Below are 20,373 nucleotides of genomic sequence, written 5' to 3'. Positions count from 1 at the left end.
AATATATGACCTCCTTCATATCAAATTAACATGCCATGTAGTGTATCACAAAACAAAACAACATGGTTAAACAAGAATGAGTGATGATGAACTGTCCCTGCCACTTAAATACTGTATTCATGATATGGTAACCACAGTGAATATGGAAATTCATTATCCTCTTAGGTCTGGACCAAGACCAAACACAAATTTATTCAGAATGTGAAGAAGATAATTGACTGTTAAATGGGAAAAGAAATAGCTGTCCTCCATAAAAGGAAAAAAAAAAAGAAACCAGGCATGTCTTGGAGAAGAAGTTTATTGCAGGGATTAAGGATTTGCTAGTCTGAAACCTGATAAGGGAAAGAATATCCATAATCCTTTTTCACTGAGAAAATTTACATTAATTAGCAATTTAGGTCAAGGCAAAGTGAATGCACAAGAATGAGGAGAAAATAGCAACTTTTGTTTCTATACATTTTTTTCAAACAAGTAGTTTGTGGAAGCCATGTTCTTCTCATTTCTAGGCTGATATTTTATGGTATTCCATACCACCAGCTTTTTCCATATACAAGCTTGAAGAGACTAACTCATAAACATCATCATGCATGAAGATGACAACTCAGGCTGCATTAGAGCTCAAGGCAATACATGGCTGAGGGGACTGCAGAATTACCTGAATACCATTTTCAGTATACAGTAATTATACAGAAAGCCCTTGAATGCAGTACTTCCAGCTGAGTTCCTACAGATTATGGTCCCTCTGGTACATTGTGCTGTGGGGGTACTGCTCTCTGCTTTGCCACTTTTACGAGTCTAGAAATTAATTTCAGGGCGAGAGTTACCTTTTATATAAGAAAATTGGGAGCTTACCTAGAAGAAAATGAGGGACAAGATGTCTATATGGCGACAAAATCTCAGTTTTTTGATGACTGATTATAGTGCTGCTTCTCTTGGCTGCTTGGGCCAATGTCACGAAAGTACATACATTTTAAAGCTGATTTCCAGAGACAAGGATCCTGGCTGGCTGCAAGTAAGGCAGAGACTTGCAGGAGATAATTTTTTTCCCATCTGACTTGTTATGTGTAAAGAGGTGCTGAACGTCCATGGCTCTTCTTAGCATCAGCCAAAGCTGTAAAGATTCACTCAGCCTTGCCAGCAGAGCCCCAAATGCCTTAGTGAGTGTATAGGCTGAGCATTGCAGACCACAGCTGCCATGGGGCTTTAAGGTAACTGAGATGAAGGTGGCCTTCTGTATCTATCAGGCTTTAACCCTGATACAGAGAGACATTGAGCTGACCAATAGTTTCTCATTTTCTGTCTATCAACTGTTTGCTGAAAAAGCCTGTTAAGCCAACTCATGAAAGTGAGTGAGAAACTGTGTAAGGCCCCAGTACTGGTTTTCTATTAAAAAATGTTTTGTTCTGTCTTCCCATAAAATCAAGATGAGCTTTGGTTTGGGATCATGCTAATATTTTGTTTTTCAGCTAGCACACATGAAAATATTTATGGGACAAAATTGCCAACATCTAGGCAAGAAAGTGCCTATAAGTCCCTTGTCTAAAACTAAAATATGAAAGTGTTGTCAAAACTAAAGTATAATATCTTGGAATAAAATTAATAAAAGGAAAAGAAATGGGGAAGAATAGAGGAAGGACAGCAGAATGACAGAAAAGGAAAGAAAGAAAAAAGATCAAGAGAGAGGAAAGTCTTCTTATTTCTTATTCCTTTCTCCTTCCTCTAACCTCTTCCTTTCTTCTTCATAAAAAATGTAATACTAGAAAGCACATTCATACTCCCTAAGCTTAAGCTTACTCTTCTTTCCTAAATGCATCTTGTAATTCCTACCAGAAATTTGTCAAGGTAATTCTTGAAGCTGCCAAGTTCTTTTCCAGTTTTGGAAAAATCACCGTGCTTGATTTTTCTTTCATTTTTCTTTCATTTTCAGCATGGTTTGACACATGACCAATTTATTCCCATTTGCTCTTTTACTAACACAAAGGAATAATTTACCTAGATCTTACCCTTCCCTCATATATACAACCACTGGAGTATTCATAGAGAACAGTCGTTTCTTCTTTCAGCTGAATTTGTCTAGGCTAAAGAAGACAAGTTCCTTTAGACTCTTCCTTTAAGGTAGACTTTCCATTGCCCAGAAACTCTAGCAGACAGAGGCAGCTGTCTTACTTGCTGGCCAAGAGACCTCTTTGGGATTCCCAAAGCATCCATACAGTTCTCTTTCAAGGCTCTCTCTCATGGAGTCTGTTACACACTTCTGACCTCCATCCCACTCTAGTCCTCTTTTGCTAAGCAGATCTGTGTGTCACTGGCAAATTTTCTGAGCACAAGTCTGGGTTCTTTATCAAACCCATCTCCAGTACTAACATTCCTCTTGACAATACACTTTTAGCTTGTTCATTGATCTCATGATTATATTTGTAAGACTATTCTTCTCCATTTTAACTTATTTCCCCTGTGTTATCACTGTGTTACTGAGTTACCAAAGACCATGTGGATTAGATTATCCACATTTGCCTCATCAAAGGAAGACATTAGGTTAGTTTTGCATACTGGTAAATAAATGTTGCATGTCATCTCATTTTCTACTGAACTCTTTAAAATTTGCTTTCCATTCAGATGTGGTGTTCTGTTTCTATTCACATAGTCTCATAAGTGTTTTTTTTTCTGTGCTGTACATCAGTGTCCTTCAGGAAAATTCAGTGCACAGAATTAATCTAAAGATTTACTTTTTATCTTACTTCACTCTTTCTGAGAAATGGGCATTTTTATTTTTTAAATTTCATATTCTAACTGAATTTTTCCAAACATTTTCGCAGCTCTTTTACCACTTTCAGGTCCTCATTATCCACCATCACTAAAATCAAATTGCAATGGGGGGAGGTTCCTTTGAGAGCCTGCTCTGGCTCATTCCTTTCAAGATCAGATTAGATATTGCTTGAGTCCAAAGAGTGCTTTGGTCTGCTTTCATTGCATGCCTTCAGAGCTGAGCTTGGCTTCTGTTTGGGGAAGGGCCAGCTGTGAGATCTCCCAGTCTTCTGCCAAGTGCATATTAACAGTGTTTTAAATGCCACAGAGTCTGGAGTCAAATTCTTACAGCAATTCTACCCCGGACATGATGTTGTCACTGCTGTCATAACTCAGCTCAGCAGCTTCAGTATCACTTACTTTTAGTCTAAACATCCAAATTGTCTGGAAAACATTGTGATGCACGAAAATGTCAGCAAGAAAAACAGCATAGAGAGTTTTGGACACCCTTAGCTCTGTGGTAACTGATGATGCAAACTGAAATACTAAGAAAGCAGACAGCTGTGTCTGCTGAAAAATCAATGTGATTCCTCTGCCAAATGGGGAGATTGATAAATTTGATCTGCAGGGGCTGGGAAGGAATAAGAGTTTGGAGCAACTCTGTGTATATGTTACCCTATCTGCTAATTAAAGACATGGCTTTGATGAGGGTTACAAGATCAGGGGAGGTCAAGGGTTGTGTCCATAGAGAAAGGAATCAGAGAACTGAAAGCAAGGGGAAAGCTTTTATCTGTCTAACAAATTGGTTGATGTAAAGAGGAAGAAAACAGGAGGATAGGAACCATCTCTGCAGAAAAACATGTAAATGGAGATGCTAAAGCAGTGGAAAACCAAGCAAGACTTAAATCCATGAAACAGTGTTGCAAAATCAAATCAATGACACAAAATGGGTTTTTTCTAAATAGCACATTATCACAAAATAATTGCTAGTGGTTGTTATTTACAACAGTCACTTTTATAGCAAGATGATTAAATATGGGGCGTAATAAAACAATAGCTCCAAAAGCAATAAATCTTACTGTTTATTGAAGACTGCACTGAGACATTTCCAGATCAGCTCACAAGCAATTAACCAAGACTCAAAATATCCTTACAAGCTAGAATAATCATACCCATTTCACAGATAAGTGCACAAAGAGAAAATAGGTAACTCAATCAGTTAGACAAATTCATATGCAAGGTTAAAGTTGTTTTTTTTTCCTGACCCTTACTCTAAGTTTCCACCACTAAAATAAAAATGTCTTTTTCTTGAAAGAGCAGCAGCAAACATCTGCTTTGGTTTGTGTGGCCGAAATTTATGCAGGCATTTAAAGCAGCTTAACAACAGCAGCACCAAAATAATTTTTTTTCAAGTGGTCAGAAGTGTTTAATACAGACTTGCTGACATGGCAGTAGCATCAGAAGATGCTAGATACTGTGTTAAATTGAAAAGTTATTATTTCCAGTCTACTCAGCTCATTAAAAATTGCAAAAGGAAAAAGCATCACAAATTGAGATTCTGCCTGCCCTGCAAAGTCAAGAGTGCCATGGGGCATGTTTGTGTTATAAGTGTCTTCCAGCGTGACCAGCCCTGTTCCCATACTGTGGCACATCAGGAAATGGCTGAAGAGGTGACAGCCTGGGACTGGAGCCTGCTGTGCTCCACAATCCAGAGTTATGTCACTGCTTTTGTGTCTCCACAAGCAAACCCCAATAACCAAGTTCTGCATAACATCAGGAGCACAGATGGTGAGCTGTGCACAGCCTTTTTTTGCTGAAGGTGGGCACAGACCTTGGTTTGGTGAGCACCAGCAGCAGCAGCAGCAGCAGCAGCAAACCATTTAATGTCCCAGCTCCAGTGGAGGAGCTGTGTGTACAGTCAGATGCTGCAGCTCAGTAGTCAAGGGGCTGCTTTTTCAAATGCCAGCAACCTGTCTGCTTGGGCTCTTCAGGCCCACATAAATTTGTACCCTGTGCAAACCAGGCCATGGGGGTTCAGTTTTCTGAAAAGATCCAGAGGACTACACATGGTAAAAATCCCTGTCATGGGATTAGAATTTAGTTCTGAAAACACTCAATATTCTAAAGGAGGAAGGGATGCCTTCCTGCCAGCTGACTACAGATGTGATATGGGATGAAACATGACCCTGGGGTTCCCATTCAGGAAAGGCTCAGTTTGCACCTACCCACATCAGCACTCTTTCAGCATCCCTGTGGGCTGGGACCTTTTCAGAAGGTATTTTTAAGGTGCCACCTTGCATCAGTGTTGGGTGCTAAAGAGTACGCAGGAAAACAGACTCATTGGAGCTCAGACTCCTGGGAAATATCTGACCCAGGGAATCTGCCTCAGCTATCCTAAGATGCATCCTTTTGCCAGCTGTCTAGGTTACAAGCTCTTCAGGGTAGAGGAAAAGAGACTGACAGCATCTAAATAGTTTGGGTTCAAATCTCAGTTGAGAGAGGCTTCATGGTCTCCAGTAACACAGTCAAAATCACTGGCAACTGATGCCATCAAAATTATTTTTATATGACTGATTGGGGAAGAGTGGGGGCTTTTGTACTTACAGATAGGAAAAATATATTTTATTTTGTGATCTGTTTTTCTTAGATATTTGTCTTGCTTCAGTCAGTTTGTATGTATGCTTTCTACTGGAGCACAAGTTTTCAAGTGTGTAGCAGAAATAAGTGAAGAAGGTTATTAAGAAAAATGCTTGAACTGTAAGTCAACAATGCAAATTTAGATGTATTCCAAAAATTAACCCAAGAATAGGGTCCGTAAAATGGGTTGGAATTCTTTCCATGCTAATTAGTTAAAATTAGTGAAAAAAAATATACAGTTCTGTAAGTATCTTTTGTTTTTTGAAAAGATCCTTGCATTATTCTAATGAAAGACTGTTAAGGTTTAATGGCCTAAACTGTGAGTAGGTTGGAATTTTAATAATGATAATTTATTTCTGGCTTTAAAATTAATGACATTTTGAAGCACATTGATATTGTTTGACACACTCTGATTCATGCAAAACTTTGAATTCCTTAAGGGTCAGCTCAAAGAAAGGCTCCTTGCAAGGACAGTCATTGTAGCATTGACTTTTCTGGTTGGAGTGTTGGACTAAATCTCTATGCTGTGGGAACAAAGTGACTGTGGGAATCCTCTGTGTAAAACCTTTCTGACTCTTAGGCTGCAATACAAACAATAACTACAAGAAAACTCGTGTGAAGAGAAGATAATGGAAAGTAATGTTGGAGGAGGAAAGCCTGTGATATACAAACCAAAGCAACCTTTAGCTCAGTAGTGTGACCTTTTCTTCTTATGCCAACAGATTGGAGGTGTGATTAGAACCACAACTGCTGTGCCTCCAAGCTTTGTGTTCTGTTTGCATCCTGGCTCCATGTCATCCTCTCTCCTGCTCCATGGACAGCCTGCCCCTTTGTACAGCAATATCACTGAGTTCAGACTGGTTTCTCACTCATCTCAGAAACTGGTTGACAAAGTTAATTAATAGCCAAGCCTTTTTATTTAGGACTACTAGCCAGTGATGGTCTCGAACTCTCCAAAGAAAAAAAAAAAAAAAACAAACCATAAATTCTGCTTAATGCTTAGCAGCTCTGTAGATGGGCATCCTAAAGCTGCAACTGTCATCCAGAGGTATCTTCAACACTACCAAGATCTTCAGAGGGTTGGAGAGGCAAGAAGCAACATAGTCATCAGGAGCGAATTTAGAGTCTCTCTTCATTACCTTGGCCCTGACACTTCTCTTTTAGCTCCTGCATTTCAGTTTGGCAATATCTCTCCAGTACATAATATCATGTGGTGGAGATGGGAGATGTGTCTTTTTGATAAGGAGATTGTGAGATTTGATTCGCTCTGCCTGTCAGAAAGAAGCATTCATTAGTGTCCATTCTTTCCTAAGCCTGTGGTGTCCATTCATGCACTTTCCACCATCCTGTGAGAGAAAGAGGCATTAATTCAGATTCAAAAGTTCCTTTTTTATGTCTTTTTTTTTTTTTTTTTTTTGTGCTGTAATTTTTTTGGTTTTGTACAGTGATAAGAGAGCAAAGGTGACTGCTCTGGGATATCTTGCTTGGACTAAATAATTTCCTTCTTTATTTAAGATTAATTAAGAAATGTTGAAGGGAACAAAGGTCAGAGCTACTCTGAGATTGTTCATTCCATTCCCCAATTATTCCATATATATTAAGCCTGAAAGAGCTGTAATTAGATATGAGACAAGTCTGGTGAGTTTCTCTTTCTGTGCAGTTCCAAGCAGACTGGCAGTGCTCCAACAGTTAAATATATAAATAAATCATCTTCTTTTCACCAAATTTCTTCTGTTCATCACACTCCTCCCTTTTTTCTCTCCAAGGACTGACCAACCTTGACCTTTCCCATGTAGTAGCCATGTACTGAATAGGCCCATACAGAGCTGAAGGGGGAGATTGCTACTTCTCCATTGCAAGCTGCTAGAGTTCAGCCTAGCAGTGTGCCTTATGAGGCTCTTGGAGTAACTTGTGTGAGCCTTGGAAAACTCCAGCATCTTCTGCACCCAAGTATCTTTGCACATCTGTGTGTTTGTGTGGGATCCAGACAACCATTGGGTTTCTCCAGTGTAGGTATGCCACCTAAAATTTGGCACACTTGCCCTAGCAGGTGAATCAAAAGCAGATGTGCCACATGTCCAGGCACTCTGCCAGTGAGAGAAATTATTCACAGGATGGAAAGGAGCTGATATTGGTGCATTTGCTGCTTTTCCAAATTTATGTTTAGTGAAGAAGTTAATGGTTAAGTCCTCAATGCTAGGCAATCATCTGACTTGCCTTATTTCTTGGTCACATTACTAGGGAAACTATTCAGTCCATTTAAAAACTTATCTGTCTCAGGTATTTTCTCCTTCTACTTGCCTTCTTCAATTTCTGTTTGCTTTCCCCATTTTACTTATTTTCTGATGCAGTAATTTATATTGGTGACTTAGAGTCCTGTAAAAGGATTTGACACCAAGTTGAAATCATGTAAATTATCATACCTGCAGGGTATTTTTAACATTTTCTCTGATGTCATAATTATTGTTTAGCCTGTTTGGCATTGAACCCTCAAAAAACATTGACATTCTCAGAGGAAAAATGTGTTAGCTCTTTTTTTTAGCTTTTGCCTGAAATGACTTCAGAATATTTATGTTTTATTTGCAAGAATTAAGCAAAAGAAAATCCACACATTACCAAACATATGGAATAAGAGACTCAAAACAAGCTGCCTCAGCCACAGTCTTCCTGAAACCAACAACCCACACATGTGGGAGACTCCAACCCACAGGCTGATAAGTGAGCATTGGTGACTTACACTTTAGCTCGTGTTTCTAAAACAAAGCTCTTTATTGCAGTCATCTTGTAAATAAAGTGAAGACCACAAGGAATGAAAGTGCTGGGGAATATTTTTCTTGTGTGTGTGTGTGCCCCTGGAAAAACACTAAGCTAAGAAAGGAAGTAATGTAAACGGCAGAAAGAAAGCTTCCTTGTTTCAGACTTCTTGAATGTGTCTGGTTTGCATCTGTTACTATGTTCTTCACTTAAGAACACTTATTTCGTTAATACATATGAATGGCTGGTTTTGACTGGCAGTTTGAAAATGTGGCTTTACTCTGATTGACTGTCCTTTTTGTCTGTACTTAGCTCTTTTTAAAACCATATTTCTCAAGTTATTTTAAAGCAAGACCAGAAACAACACATGGAACAATTTATTGAAATGCCAGGCAGGTTTGACAGGTGCAGGAGAAATTGCTTAGTTTCACAAATTGAAACAGCTGCAATTTTATAGGTGATGAAATTGCTGTGGGATGGGGTTTCAGATTTGTTAGTTCATCTTGTGTTTGCTGTTTTGTTTCTGAAGCATTTAGTCACTTCCCCCTCTCCATGGAGGACTTGTAAGACCTATTTCTCAAATGGAAGAAGCATCTAGTCATCACAGAGTGATGGGAAGCTTGGTAAAATTCAAGCAGATTTCAGGGTCGATTGCAATGTAACGAGAAAATAGTAGTTTCCTCCTCATGGGATTATAAATAAATGTTGCTTGTAGCTTTTGGAGCAGGAAATACTATAAATATTTGGTCCACCTTTCAGATAACCTGAGCTAAGATTTCATTATGTATCTCTAAAGAATATCATGCATAGAAAATTTTGAATCATTAACCAACAAATTTTAACCTCAAAAGAGTCTCTTTTATCAAGGAGGTTTACTTTCAGTCTGTGCAATTGCTAGACAACGATGCATGTTTTATTTTCAAATTATTCAGGACCATATGTTCTCCTACAGTGACAGAGTATGTATCAAGTGGTTTGCTTTCCATAAGTTCATTTTATCATCCTAGTCCCCACTAGGGGATAGTGATAAAAATAAGTGATGGAAATCAGTGAATGATCTTGCAAGTACTGGTCATATTTGGCAATTAATTAATTTGTCAAGACACTTGAACTATAAATCTTCCTCCTAGCTTAAATCCCTGCTGATGATGGTGTTTTAAATCATAAGTTTTTTTGTGGTTCAGTATAAAATAATCTTTGAGATCCTGATGGAAATTTATTGGTGTTTTGCACACTGCATCTCAGCTGGGGTGTCATTTTAAAATGGCTAATTTAAGTGATGCAGACTTTCTGTTTCTAAGAATTGTGTTTGAGAAGCAAATTAGGATGCTGTGTAAAGTTATATAACAAATTAGAAGGGTCACCTTCTGCCAAATCAAAAGGAGATTAGTGCAGTGCAGTGTTAGGCTCAAATTTGAAATGGTAAAGTTATTAATTTCAGGCCACACAAAATATGCTTTTTTGCTCTGAGAGTATGAAGATTTTTAATAGTTAAGGATGACTATTGAATGGTACTTGGTGCTGTGACCAGTCATCCATAGTGCTCTGCCACTGCAGTCATTATTCTTGCTCTGCAGTTAAACTTTATAATGCTGGGCTATTTCAGCCCAGATTACTGAAGGATGCAAAATAACAGTTGCATCAGATGGAGAAAAAGCACACTGAGGTATCTTTGTTTTGCCAAGAATTTTTTCATTCACCTACCTTTGCTTCCCATTCACATCCAAGCATGCACTCCCTGGCTCCTGTGCCTGAATCAGAACCCTGCAGACTGATTTGAGGCTTTGACTAAATGTGGGCTGTGGTGTTTATCAGAGCAGGAGTTAAAATAAACATTGACTAGGTTTATTGACAATTGGCTTTGCTCACATAAAACAGAGAATAGAGAAGAGAAGGTACCAGCAAGCAGCCTCGGACTATTTGGGTAGGATTTCGGATTGTATTGTTCACGTTGTTTTTATTTGATCTAGATGAAAAGCACTTTTAACTTGGTAGCCTGGAAAGATTACACTTGCACATACACAATAAACCCCATTTTGTTTTGTTTTCCTCTTTGACATAATACGCAGAGGGTGTTTATACACCAGAACAGACAATGAATCTGTTGTCTCATCTCATGTAGGAACAAGTGCCATCAGTGCTTGCAACTGATCCAAGAGCTCTTACCTGATTCCAGCACATCAGTTATTTATTTATTCACAGAGTAAAGAATCCCGTGGCACTAACAATTGTTATCAAGGACAACATGGGAGGACGCAGGAGAGGAAAATCCTAAGTGGTGCCTATTCAGTTGTATAGATTTTTTTGGTGCCAAATTACAAAAAAACAGTGTGAGGGTACAGCAAAATTAATTTAGCTATAAATGTAAGACGTGGGCTTTATAAACTTTCTCCTCAATTATTGGAGCTGGCAAGAGCTTTCCCATTTACTGGAACAGGAAAATCAACCAGGCAGTTTGCTGTGTGCCCATTAACATTAGTTATTTGCATTACTGGTGCGCTAAAATTTTCTGCTGCTCTTCATTCTTTGACTTACATGACTTACAACTTGTTCAGCAGAAATATTTAAACCCATATTTAGAGGATTCCAAATTCCTCGAGTCATTTTGGTACCCATCAACTTTTGGGATTAGTGCCTGAATGCAGTCACAAGTCGACATTTTTTTTTTTTTAAGCATCTTGCCTTGCTGACTTTCTTCTGTGGCCTGGAGACATGTCATTCACACTTAAGATCAAAAAATATCTGCCTTATTTACTTGATGTGTTAACATTGCAAGTGATGGCAACAACAAGTACTGAAACATTTGCTGTGCCTTGCCTTAGATCTGATTTCTGCCAGATGCTGCAATACCGAAGGGGCTCCTGTGAATATCAGTGTAATTCCCTGCGCTTCTCCACCCCGAGTTGTGGCAAATTTGTCCTTCCCCAGATGCCCCTCACATGCAGGTAACCTTTCTCCTGCACAGCTGGAGGACTGAGCTCTCCATGAGCTCAGGCCATGTACATCCATGCTTGGACAACTCTGCTATTTGGCCACCCTCTGCTTTTTAGCCAGCAGCTTCTCGGCTTTGCAGTGAAAGCAGCAAACGATGACTATGCAGAGAGTTGCCCTTCACTTTCCCTTTTAAAATAAAATGTGATTATTAATCAACAAAGTGATGTGTTTCAGGGATCTGCAGGGAAAAAAAATTGCTCGAGGTGATTTGACAAACTGATTCTTTCGCTGTGCCGCATTTCCCATGGGACATGACAAATTAAATGTCAGAGCCAGCTAGAGAGTAGCGCTAGATCTCACTCGGGGCATTAATCAGCCTGCCTCTCGTTTACCACTTTCCACTTAAGTAGATGACTGTATACAGTTTGAACAATGGAGCTTTTCATTCCCTAATCTCCCTAATTGTAATTTAAATAGGTTTCCTGACAGTCGCCCTCAAGACTGCAGGGGAGATGATTCCAAGAGCTCCGTGTCCACTTCGGGTTTACATAATAGATGAAAATTCAAATCCTTGTCCAAGGTGAAATTAGATAACGTCAGGAAAAGGAAAGAAGAGATCGGATGAACTGCAACTGGAGAAGGAGAAATGTGCATTTGATATCAGAGGGAGGCAGAACTCAAACACAGACACATACACTGACCTAGATCACAGCCGAGGCGTTTGGTGTTGGCTGGAAGGGAAAAGAATATCCAGAGACTTATTCAACATGCAGAGTAAAGGAGCTGACTAAGAGCCAAAATAATCCACAACTGATGCAAACAAATTTTCATGAAGAATGGGCATTTAAGTACGGAAAAATTCAAGAACACAGAGTGATTTATTCCAATTTCCCACAAAAAAAAATTGAAAAAAATATAAGCCTGTCAAAGGGAGAAAATGCTGCTGTACAGAGCACATGGTTGGACTGGCTGTCAGATTACATTTGATACTATTGTGTTGATGAGTGTGATGTTTCATTGAGAACTACTTGATAATTCTGGACCTCTAAGCAGTTTTTTCCAGTTTCCCTCAAGCCATTCCATCATTCAGTTTACACTCAGTCCTCTGCAAATGCCTGCAATTTTAAATATCTAATAGCCTATCAAATTTGTCTACAAACTTATGCCTTTTTTCTTTCACACAAATATTACTCCAGGATATGTATCTTTCCACCCTATTGCCAAATCCTACTAAAATCCATGGTCTGTATCAGACACTGGGGCTTAGTGCAGTGAAGCGACTACCACATCCACAAAGGGCCTAATCCTGTGAGACATTATGTCCCTGCATAACCTGCCTTTTCTTTTCCTGTGTATTCATCAGTTTTGAAGGTCAAATGTTCAGCTGTGAAGCCAGAAAAGAAGCTTGTCTTGTCCTGAGAAGCACCAGGTTTTCCAGAGTCTCCAGAAACAGTGAGGATGCTCCAGGATGGTCACTGGTGCCACTGGCATCTTTTTTCCTCTGAGCAAGAGCCACATCTGAATTGGTAGCAGCCCCAGAGACCAGGCTGGTGTTTCTCTCATGGAAAATATTGCTCATGATTGCAGTGGTGGGGACTGGCTTATGGATAACCGATTAAAGTGTAAAATGTGCTGAGTCGACTGATGCCATTGACAACTGAGCCATATGAAATTAAAAGCTTTATCTCTTTGCTATTACATAACAGGAAAAACCAGGAGTGAAAAAAAACCTTGGAACTTGGCAAATCTCATTTAATCACATCTGGTAATTTTCAAGTCTGAGATTATCACTGTTGGATATCATGTTTTTAGAAGGTAAAGCAAACAAAGAAACTTGAGCAAACAAGGTTCAGAAAATAAAGAGCCTTTAAAAAATACTTGTGCACCTTTCAGCAATGCTACGGGCCATGCTTGGGAAAAGGGTATTTAGAGCTGTTCTCTAACAACAGTCACATTTCAATTTCGTTTGGGATTACTGAAACGTGTTGACTTATTAGAATGCTGCACAACACTCCTTTGAACTCACTTTTCTTGAAAGAATAGGAAAAATTTTCATCAATTTTGTTTGTTGTCATTGTAAGAAATGCCAGAAATACCAAACAACTTTGACTAGTTCCAGAGCTCCTTTGGTGGTCCAACAAAGCCACCAATAGAAAAAAAATTCTAAAATGTGACAGGGTGGAGAAGTGTTTACTCTCAGTCATGGAAGTCTGTGAGTGTGAAGTTGACTGCATTTGTTCCAAATAATTTGTTCTATCTCAATAATAAACAATATTAAAAAGAAAATAAAAATGCCATTTGATTTGAACATGTGAAATTTTTGATTTTGGAAAAGGTGAAATTCTTTGCTTTGACAACCTTAAAACAAAAGTACAGAAGTTGTCAGAGGAAGTTTAGAAGAGGATTGCTTCCTGCTATTGGGAGCAGGCTGTAGTTTATTTACTGGTATTGGATACCGTGATAAGAATAACAAAAATAATGTAAATATTTACAGTGCCATGAATAATTATGCACCTGGCACGAGCTCTGGGGAGACCTTACAGCACCTTCAAGCACCTGAAAGGGCCCTACAGGAAATCCAAAGAGAGACTTTTTACAAGGGCATGCGGTGACAGGAGAAGGAGTGAATTCAAACAGAAAGAGGGTTAAATTAGGTATTGACAAGAAAATTTTCAGTGTGACAGTGGTGAGGCTCTGGAACAGTTTGCCCAGAGAAGTTATGAATGCCCCATCCCTGGAAGTGCTCAAGACCAGGCTGGATGGGGCCTGGAGCAACCTGGTTTTATGGAATGTGTCCCTGCTCACTGCAGGGAGGCTGGAACTAGATGATCTTTAAGGTACCTTCCAACTCAAATCATTCCATGATTCTATGATCATATAATGCCCTAAGTAGCAAACTCTCATCTGCTACTTGTTAATCTTAATTTGTCAAACCAGAGAAATTACTTTAAAACCCTTTTTATTTTTGTGCAATACAGTGTAGGAGTTTTTTTAGTGGAAGTGAATTCAAAAGAAATGAACCTTTTGTGCTTTGAATCCTTTAGTGACATTTAAGATAGCCCAAGTCAAACAGAGCTATAGATCTAAGGCACTTGTCTAATGGAAATGTAAATATTAAAACCTCAAAAAAATCTTTGAAGTCTATTAAGGTTAAAGCTAGACAAAAGCCTATAGTGTAGACTTAAAATTCAGTGACTAATATATATACATAACATTTCAATAAACTTAACTGAGGCCCTCTGAAAAGTAATATATAATCTACAGGCATCAATAGAAACCCAAGACCTGCATAGCAATGACCAGGGAAATTGGTTTTCTTCCAAAGTCTGATCTTGACCTTGCTGCTATGAAGTTGCTGCCAATTCTTACTTTCAAATCAGTATTTTCAATGCTTTTGAACATGAATATATGTTGAAAGTCAGTGTTGAATCACGGCATTTCCTACACTGTTCTGTGCATTTTACCCTGTGTTATCTATGAATATCAAAATGAAAATGCAAAGGCATGCTAAGGGGCATTGGTCTGAACCAGCGAAGAAGTGAAATTAGAGGAGTTAAACAACATTAAAGTCCTCTTGATCCTCTCAGTTCAGAATAAACCCTGACATTTTAACTCAGATAAAGGAGCACATGGCTGCAGAAGGAATCACACCCTCCCTAATTCTGCACCAAGCTGTCCGTGCCAGGGCTGGGCGCGCTCATCCATTGGCGCTCGGCATCGCGCGGCGCGTGAGCGGCTGCACAGTGACCTTTGGCACACGCGTGCAGGCAAGCCCCAGCAGCAGCCTGGCCTGCCAGGCCTTGGCACACTCCCTGGCAGCCCCAGCAGCCCAGCCAGCCCAGCCCAGCCCAGCCAGCCCAGCCCAGCCCAGCCCAGCCCAGCCCAGCCAGGCAGGTCTGGGCGCGTGGGCAGCACCCAGAGCCCGGCTTGGCGCCTCACTCGGGGCAAAGGCTTCAGACAGAGCAAAACAACTTCCCTGGGCTCAGCCGTGCGGGCCTTGGCTTCCTACTGGCGTTTGCTGATTGTATATTGCATTTCAGGGTGACTCAGGTTAGGGCATTGAAATGCTACACCTGTCTTGCTGAGTCAGCACAGCGCCCTGGGCTGAGCAGACATGGCTGGATGTACATGAACCTGGACTTTGTCCCACCTAATGAAGAAAAGCTATTTTTAAAGCTCTTCTCTGCATTTGTTGGTGTGGTAACCTATTTGAACTTTTTTCAGCCATTAAAAAAAAAAAATCCTGTGGTCCATTCAATCTCAAAGCTGGCTGCTCCTGAATTTTTTGGCTTAGTTTCCCCAAAACTCTGCTTCATTCTACAGAACAACAAACCAGAAAAGTGTTCATAATCATGCTTATTTTTCATCTCTCAGTACAGACTATAATGTACAATGGACCTATCATGTGAAAACTTTGGTTTAGCCCAACATTTTTAAACAGCAATAAGTAACCCATAAAAAAAAGATGTATATCCGATTTAAAATCAGAAGTCAGCATGGAATAAATAATACATAAGGAAAAATTCTTTAAAATGCAGTGTGAGCTCAGGAACTGCTTACTGATCCTAGAGAGAGAAATGCCATCTATCCTCTGGTGTGTGCAGCTTCATAAAATGCACTCTGTGTTACTTTCCCTCATCATTAAAGCACCTGTGGTTAATTTTTAATTTATGATCATTATACTGCAGAATGTATATTTCATTGCCATTAAAAGGTACATCTACAAGATCATTCAATACCTATAGATTCTGGTGTATGAGAAGTACCCAGGTCACATTTTGAATGCTTCTTCATACACAGGCAGGCTAGAGATATGTAAATAGAAACACAAGACAGTGAAAAAACAGGTGAAGATGCAATGGAAATGATTGTTTAACTGTATCACTGCAAATGTCATTAATTTGATATCACAAAACCAAACATCATAGAGTCTTAATGAAACCTTAAATCCACATTTACATGTGAATTCCATAAGTAAAGACTGGCCTATGTTGCCTGAATTTTTAAGGAAAACTGAACCTGCAGCTCATTGCAGCCTCAATCCTTTCTGTTGCCAGTTTGATTCTTTTTTTCCTGCACATTTCTGCACACTTTGTGCACCCATAGGGAAATTACTAAAGTTGTAGGATGTTGAGGAAGAAAAGCAGAACCTGGTCAGAAAACACTTAACTGATCACTAGGCATAACTTTAAAAGGACAAATTCAACAAACATTTACTTCTTTCAGAATCACATTAAATATATTGAATGTTTCCTATAATAAAACTACACTGAGAAATCAAGCATGGCTTTTGCTTTCTTTTTACCATGAATATAATTATTGTTTTCAGCATACCAAAATCTGAAATTAGATCAAGACACATAACCATGTATTTATTTGGGGAGAATAATATATCTAATGATGTGCTTAACAATCACAGAATCAATTATGCTTGGCAGAAAAAAAAAATTTAAAAAACCTCCCTGATTTAAAAGATCAGTTTCAATATATATTTGTTGAAATCAAATCTGAAAAAAATAATCCCTTCGCCCTACAGCTTCAACCCATCAACCTGAGGCTAAAGCAGTCTGGATATTTTGTAGGGATGCTCCAGAGGGTGTAAGTAGAGGGTAATATTATCCACACAAACCAACACTAAAAAAATGTAAATGGGGAATGCACTGGAAAGTGGTTCATTTGCCCACAGAAAGAAATCTGTTTGCTTGGTTTCCATAGAGAGAAAAGAGAAATTTTCCTAATCTTGAGATTTCCGGCAGGTCAGCTGAGCAGGCACTTTGCTCATGGAGGAGTCACCAGCAGAAGGTTAGCTAGAGATGCCTCATTCTGTTTGTTTGTTGTACATGATCCTGGTTACCAGTTGCTGTGATGTAGACTTCCACTGTTAATCAAGCACTTGCCATCCTGCTCATGACTAATGTAACGTAAAATGTTTTTTTTCCTGATGTAAAACATCCTCTAATGGCAAATATTATCTCCTAATGAAGAATGGAGATGCTGAGGCTGGGGACACCAAGATCACAGAGCAGAGAGATTGCTTCCTGTCAATTGGAGGACAGCTGGCTGTCAGCCCTGGCTGTCTCAGCCTTCCCCCTCCAGGCTGGGAGAGTGTGTCCTGAGACATCCCTACCCATCCTTTGCATTCAAATGACAGAGTTCTGATCAGATTCAGTGCAAATATACCACGGCTCACACAGTGGCCTTTCTGATTTCACAGTGCAAAATAACTTGGAAAAAGAGCTCAGAAGGGTCTCTCACTCCTCATTTAACTTCTCAGAAAATCCAGTACTTCTGATTCACATGGCAGAAAAGAGACAGTCACAGAAGTGAAAGGAAAAGCAAACAAAGTGCACAAGGCTGGCACCATGCCCTGCCAGTGCAGCGTACTATGCTCACAACCAGTGTCCTTCCTACTGCGGTGCACTAGGTCCTAGCTGGGAAGCTGCAGGGGTGAGGAGTGGGCAAGGGAAGGCAGGTTAGGGGAAGCAGGGTAAAATTTGGGGCAGGTCAGCAGGAGAAACTGACCCTTGAATAGAGTGATAGGAGGCACAGAATAGGCTAAGGCAGTTTATGAAATCAGAGATGATACAGGAGATATTGCTGTTGAAAGAAAGGACAGCAGAAAGCAAGTCTTACAATTCTATTCCTGCAAAACCAGTCTGCTTTTTCTCATGGGGAAATTGAACTGTTTAGACTGGGGGTAATTGCTTTGTGTAGTTATTACTCTCTTCTTAGCAGTCTACTGTGCATTTCAATATATCTATAAAGCCTTTATTTTGTAGATAGACTTATGGCAGACTTGCATGAAGCAGCAAAAACTTCTCAACATAAAGAACCTGGCTATGATTATGTGTATACCTGACTGTTCACCCTGACTTTGCCTGGTACTTTTTCCTGCAGAAAACTGATCCTGATCCTCATAACTGATTATTTTCCCCAGTCCATGCTACTGCCCTCATTGGAAACCCTGTTGTGCCATCCCAGTTGCTGTAAAGAGAGTCCATAATCTCCTCCTGTGTTGGCAGGTACGAAGGTGGATTAAGAGCCCGATGGTCAATGTTGAAAAGCATCCACATGCCAGCCTCAAATACCCGGGGTCCACTGTGATGAATTTACCTGCAGGGGATTCAGAGCTGGAGCCTCCACTCTGCCAGACCTGCCTGAGTGACCACCCTTTCCAGAGAGGGATTGCTCCTCAGGAGGCCGAGTCCTGCTCCTGGGAGAGTCAGAGAAACAGCAAAGTAAGCCACTTTTTCCTCCCTACAAGATTTGTTTATATGTTTTGTACTGAAAACAGGTCTGTACTTATATTGGGCCTGTATTTATGAGATTGTGTACCCTTGGAAAAAAAGGGATGTTACTAAACCTGAAATCCTGCTGACCAAGATATGTTGTGCACATCTGGGCTCTGCCTTCTACCTTGAAATTTGGTATCCATGGAAAACAAAAGACTCTTCACTAAAGTGCTGTGATGTACTCTCATAGTATTTTAACAGATTAGCAGTATAACTAGTATTAATAATGAGTATTCTCCCATTTTACAGAAACTGAGGTGAAGATAGGTGATATTATCTTTCCAAGATAAGGAAAAGGACCCAGACTTGCTAATTTTTTCCCTTCTGTCCCACAAGTACAAGACCACCTTGCATCTCCTCCACCCCCCAAACAATTTTTCACTTTCTTTTTATGAATCAAAATTTGGCTCAGGGAGTTTTGCCAAGCAGGAGGTAAATTATTCAGGAGGTTTTCTAGCAGAAGGGAAGCCCTGTTTTGCTTCAAGTCATGTTAGTATGTTATAGATGCCACCATCCCTCATCTAGTGCTGGGCACTTACACATGAGCATGAAGATGGCAAAACTATAAGGGCTGAGATGAAATGGTTGAGAAGGGGCTTTTCTGAGGCAGACTTTGGACCTTTTTTTCATTGTTCAGCTCCACATAATCCCTGTGGAGAAAAGCCAAATGCAGAACAGAAAGTTTTCCTCAGAGCCTGTCATCCCTGACAGAATTATCCCTTGCCTGGAAATGGTGTGCAAAAAAAGGAGAGAGTTGTAGAAACATAAAAGCAAACAAATAAGAATCTTTCCAAGTACAAAGCAGAGCAAATGTGACAAGGCATTTATCAGAGCCTTAGCATACAGCTCACAGCAGAAACATTTTTTCAAGCTACATCTGCTGCATTTTTAAACAGGGGAATCCAAGCAGCAGGTAAAAATGGAAGTCCCATGCACTTCTGAAACACAGTAAAGGCATTGTGGTTAAACATGTACAAGTGAAAGACCTAATTACTCCTCCATTTTACTTCATTAAGAAGATTAATTTTGCTCAGGCTGAAGCATTAAAAAATGAAAACACCAAAGACGCAGGATTCTGCAAATCCTTAGCCTTGCTGTAAATCTCATGTACTCCTGTAGAGCTGTAGGGCCTCACAACTGATTTCCATTAGTTTTCACATGCATATGGGCTAGATTTGGCTGAATGCAAATTCCCCTGAACCTCTCTCAGTCTCCTTTCTGCAGGCAGTGGAGAGGCTGCTTACTCAGCAGCTGGAGTCTGCAGCAAGAGAGATATTTTGCACGCTGCATTAAAAACATCATTATCTGGCAAAAGGCTTCTGGGATAAAGGTATCCTGCATAAGGAGTCTTTAAAGTAAGTTAAAGCACAAAGTCCTTGGTGTGATTAAATGTAAGGTCACTACCTTCTTCTCTACAGTAAAACCAGGCAGGAAGCTTTTAATAATGAAGGCTGAAGGAGTTCTGAGTGTGACCTTTCCAAGGTTTAAAGAGAGTTTCTGGGTGAGACTCTCTTTGAGGGTTACAAATGGCACACACTGCATAAGTGTGAAATAACTCCCCTCACTTTTAACCAATGAACTTGAACAGACAGTTCTGTATTTCAAGAAGAACGTGATCTCTGTTAAATCAGCAGGGAGCTTGGATTGTGCCAGTCATCTCTCCTGGATAATTCTTGTTTCTTTTTTTGCACTGCTCTTCCTTCTCTGTTTTTCAGGTACTGATATAATGATTATAGTTCCTTTGTGCTGTGCTCAACACCAACCCATACAAGGGTCCTACTGACCCTGTCCTTTTACTCAAGGACAAATTAACTCAAAAACAAATCAGCTGTGAAATATTATTAAAGGTTTATTCAAGGCAACAAGCTTTTTTTTCTGACAGGCTTCAGGCTATCCTGATCAGTTTGAAAAAGGCCTTATAAAAACCAATCTGATTAAAACACATCACCCAAGAGGACACGTGTCTGTATTCCTATTCTTATTTCCAGCACAGAACAAGGGAAAAAATCAT

General features: G+C 39.8%; 1 protein-coding gene across 1 annotated transcript in view; it reads left to right on the top strand.

Annotated features, from left to right (window-relative positions):
- LOC306816949 (uncharacterized protein) overlaps positions 1 to 20,373 on the top strand; it is a 40,784-nt gene that overhangs the window by 4,339 nt on the left and 16,072 nt on the right. The window contains exon 2 of the mRNA XM_079333423.1: positions 18,093 to 18,308. Coding sequence (XP_079189549.1) covers positions 18,093 to 18,308 — 216 coding nt within the window. The remainder of the gene's footprint in view (positions 1 to 18,092; positions 18,309 to 20,373) is intronic.

Source organism: Erithacus rubecula, assembly GCF_903797595.1.
Source record: "Erithacus rubecula genome assembly, chromosome: 2".
Taxonomy (NCBI): Eukaryota; Metazoa; Chordata; class Aves; order Passeriformes; family Muscicapidae; genus Erithacus; species Erithacus rubecula.
The sequence above is the reverse complement of the archived record's forward strand: the minus strand, read 5'-3'. Positions and strand labels throughout refer to the sequence as shown.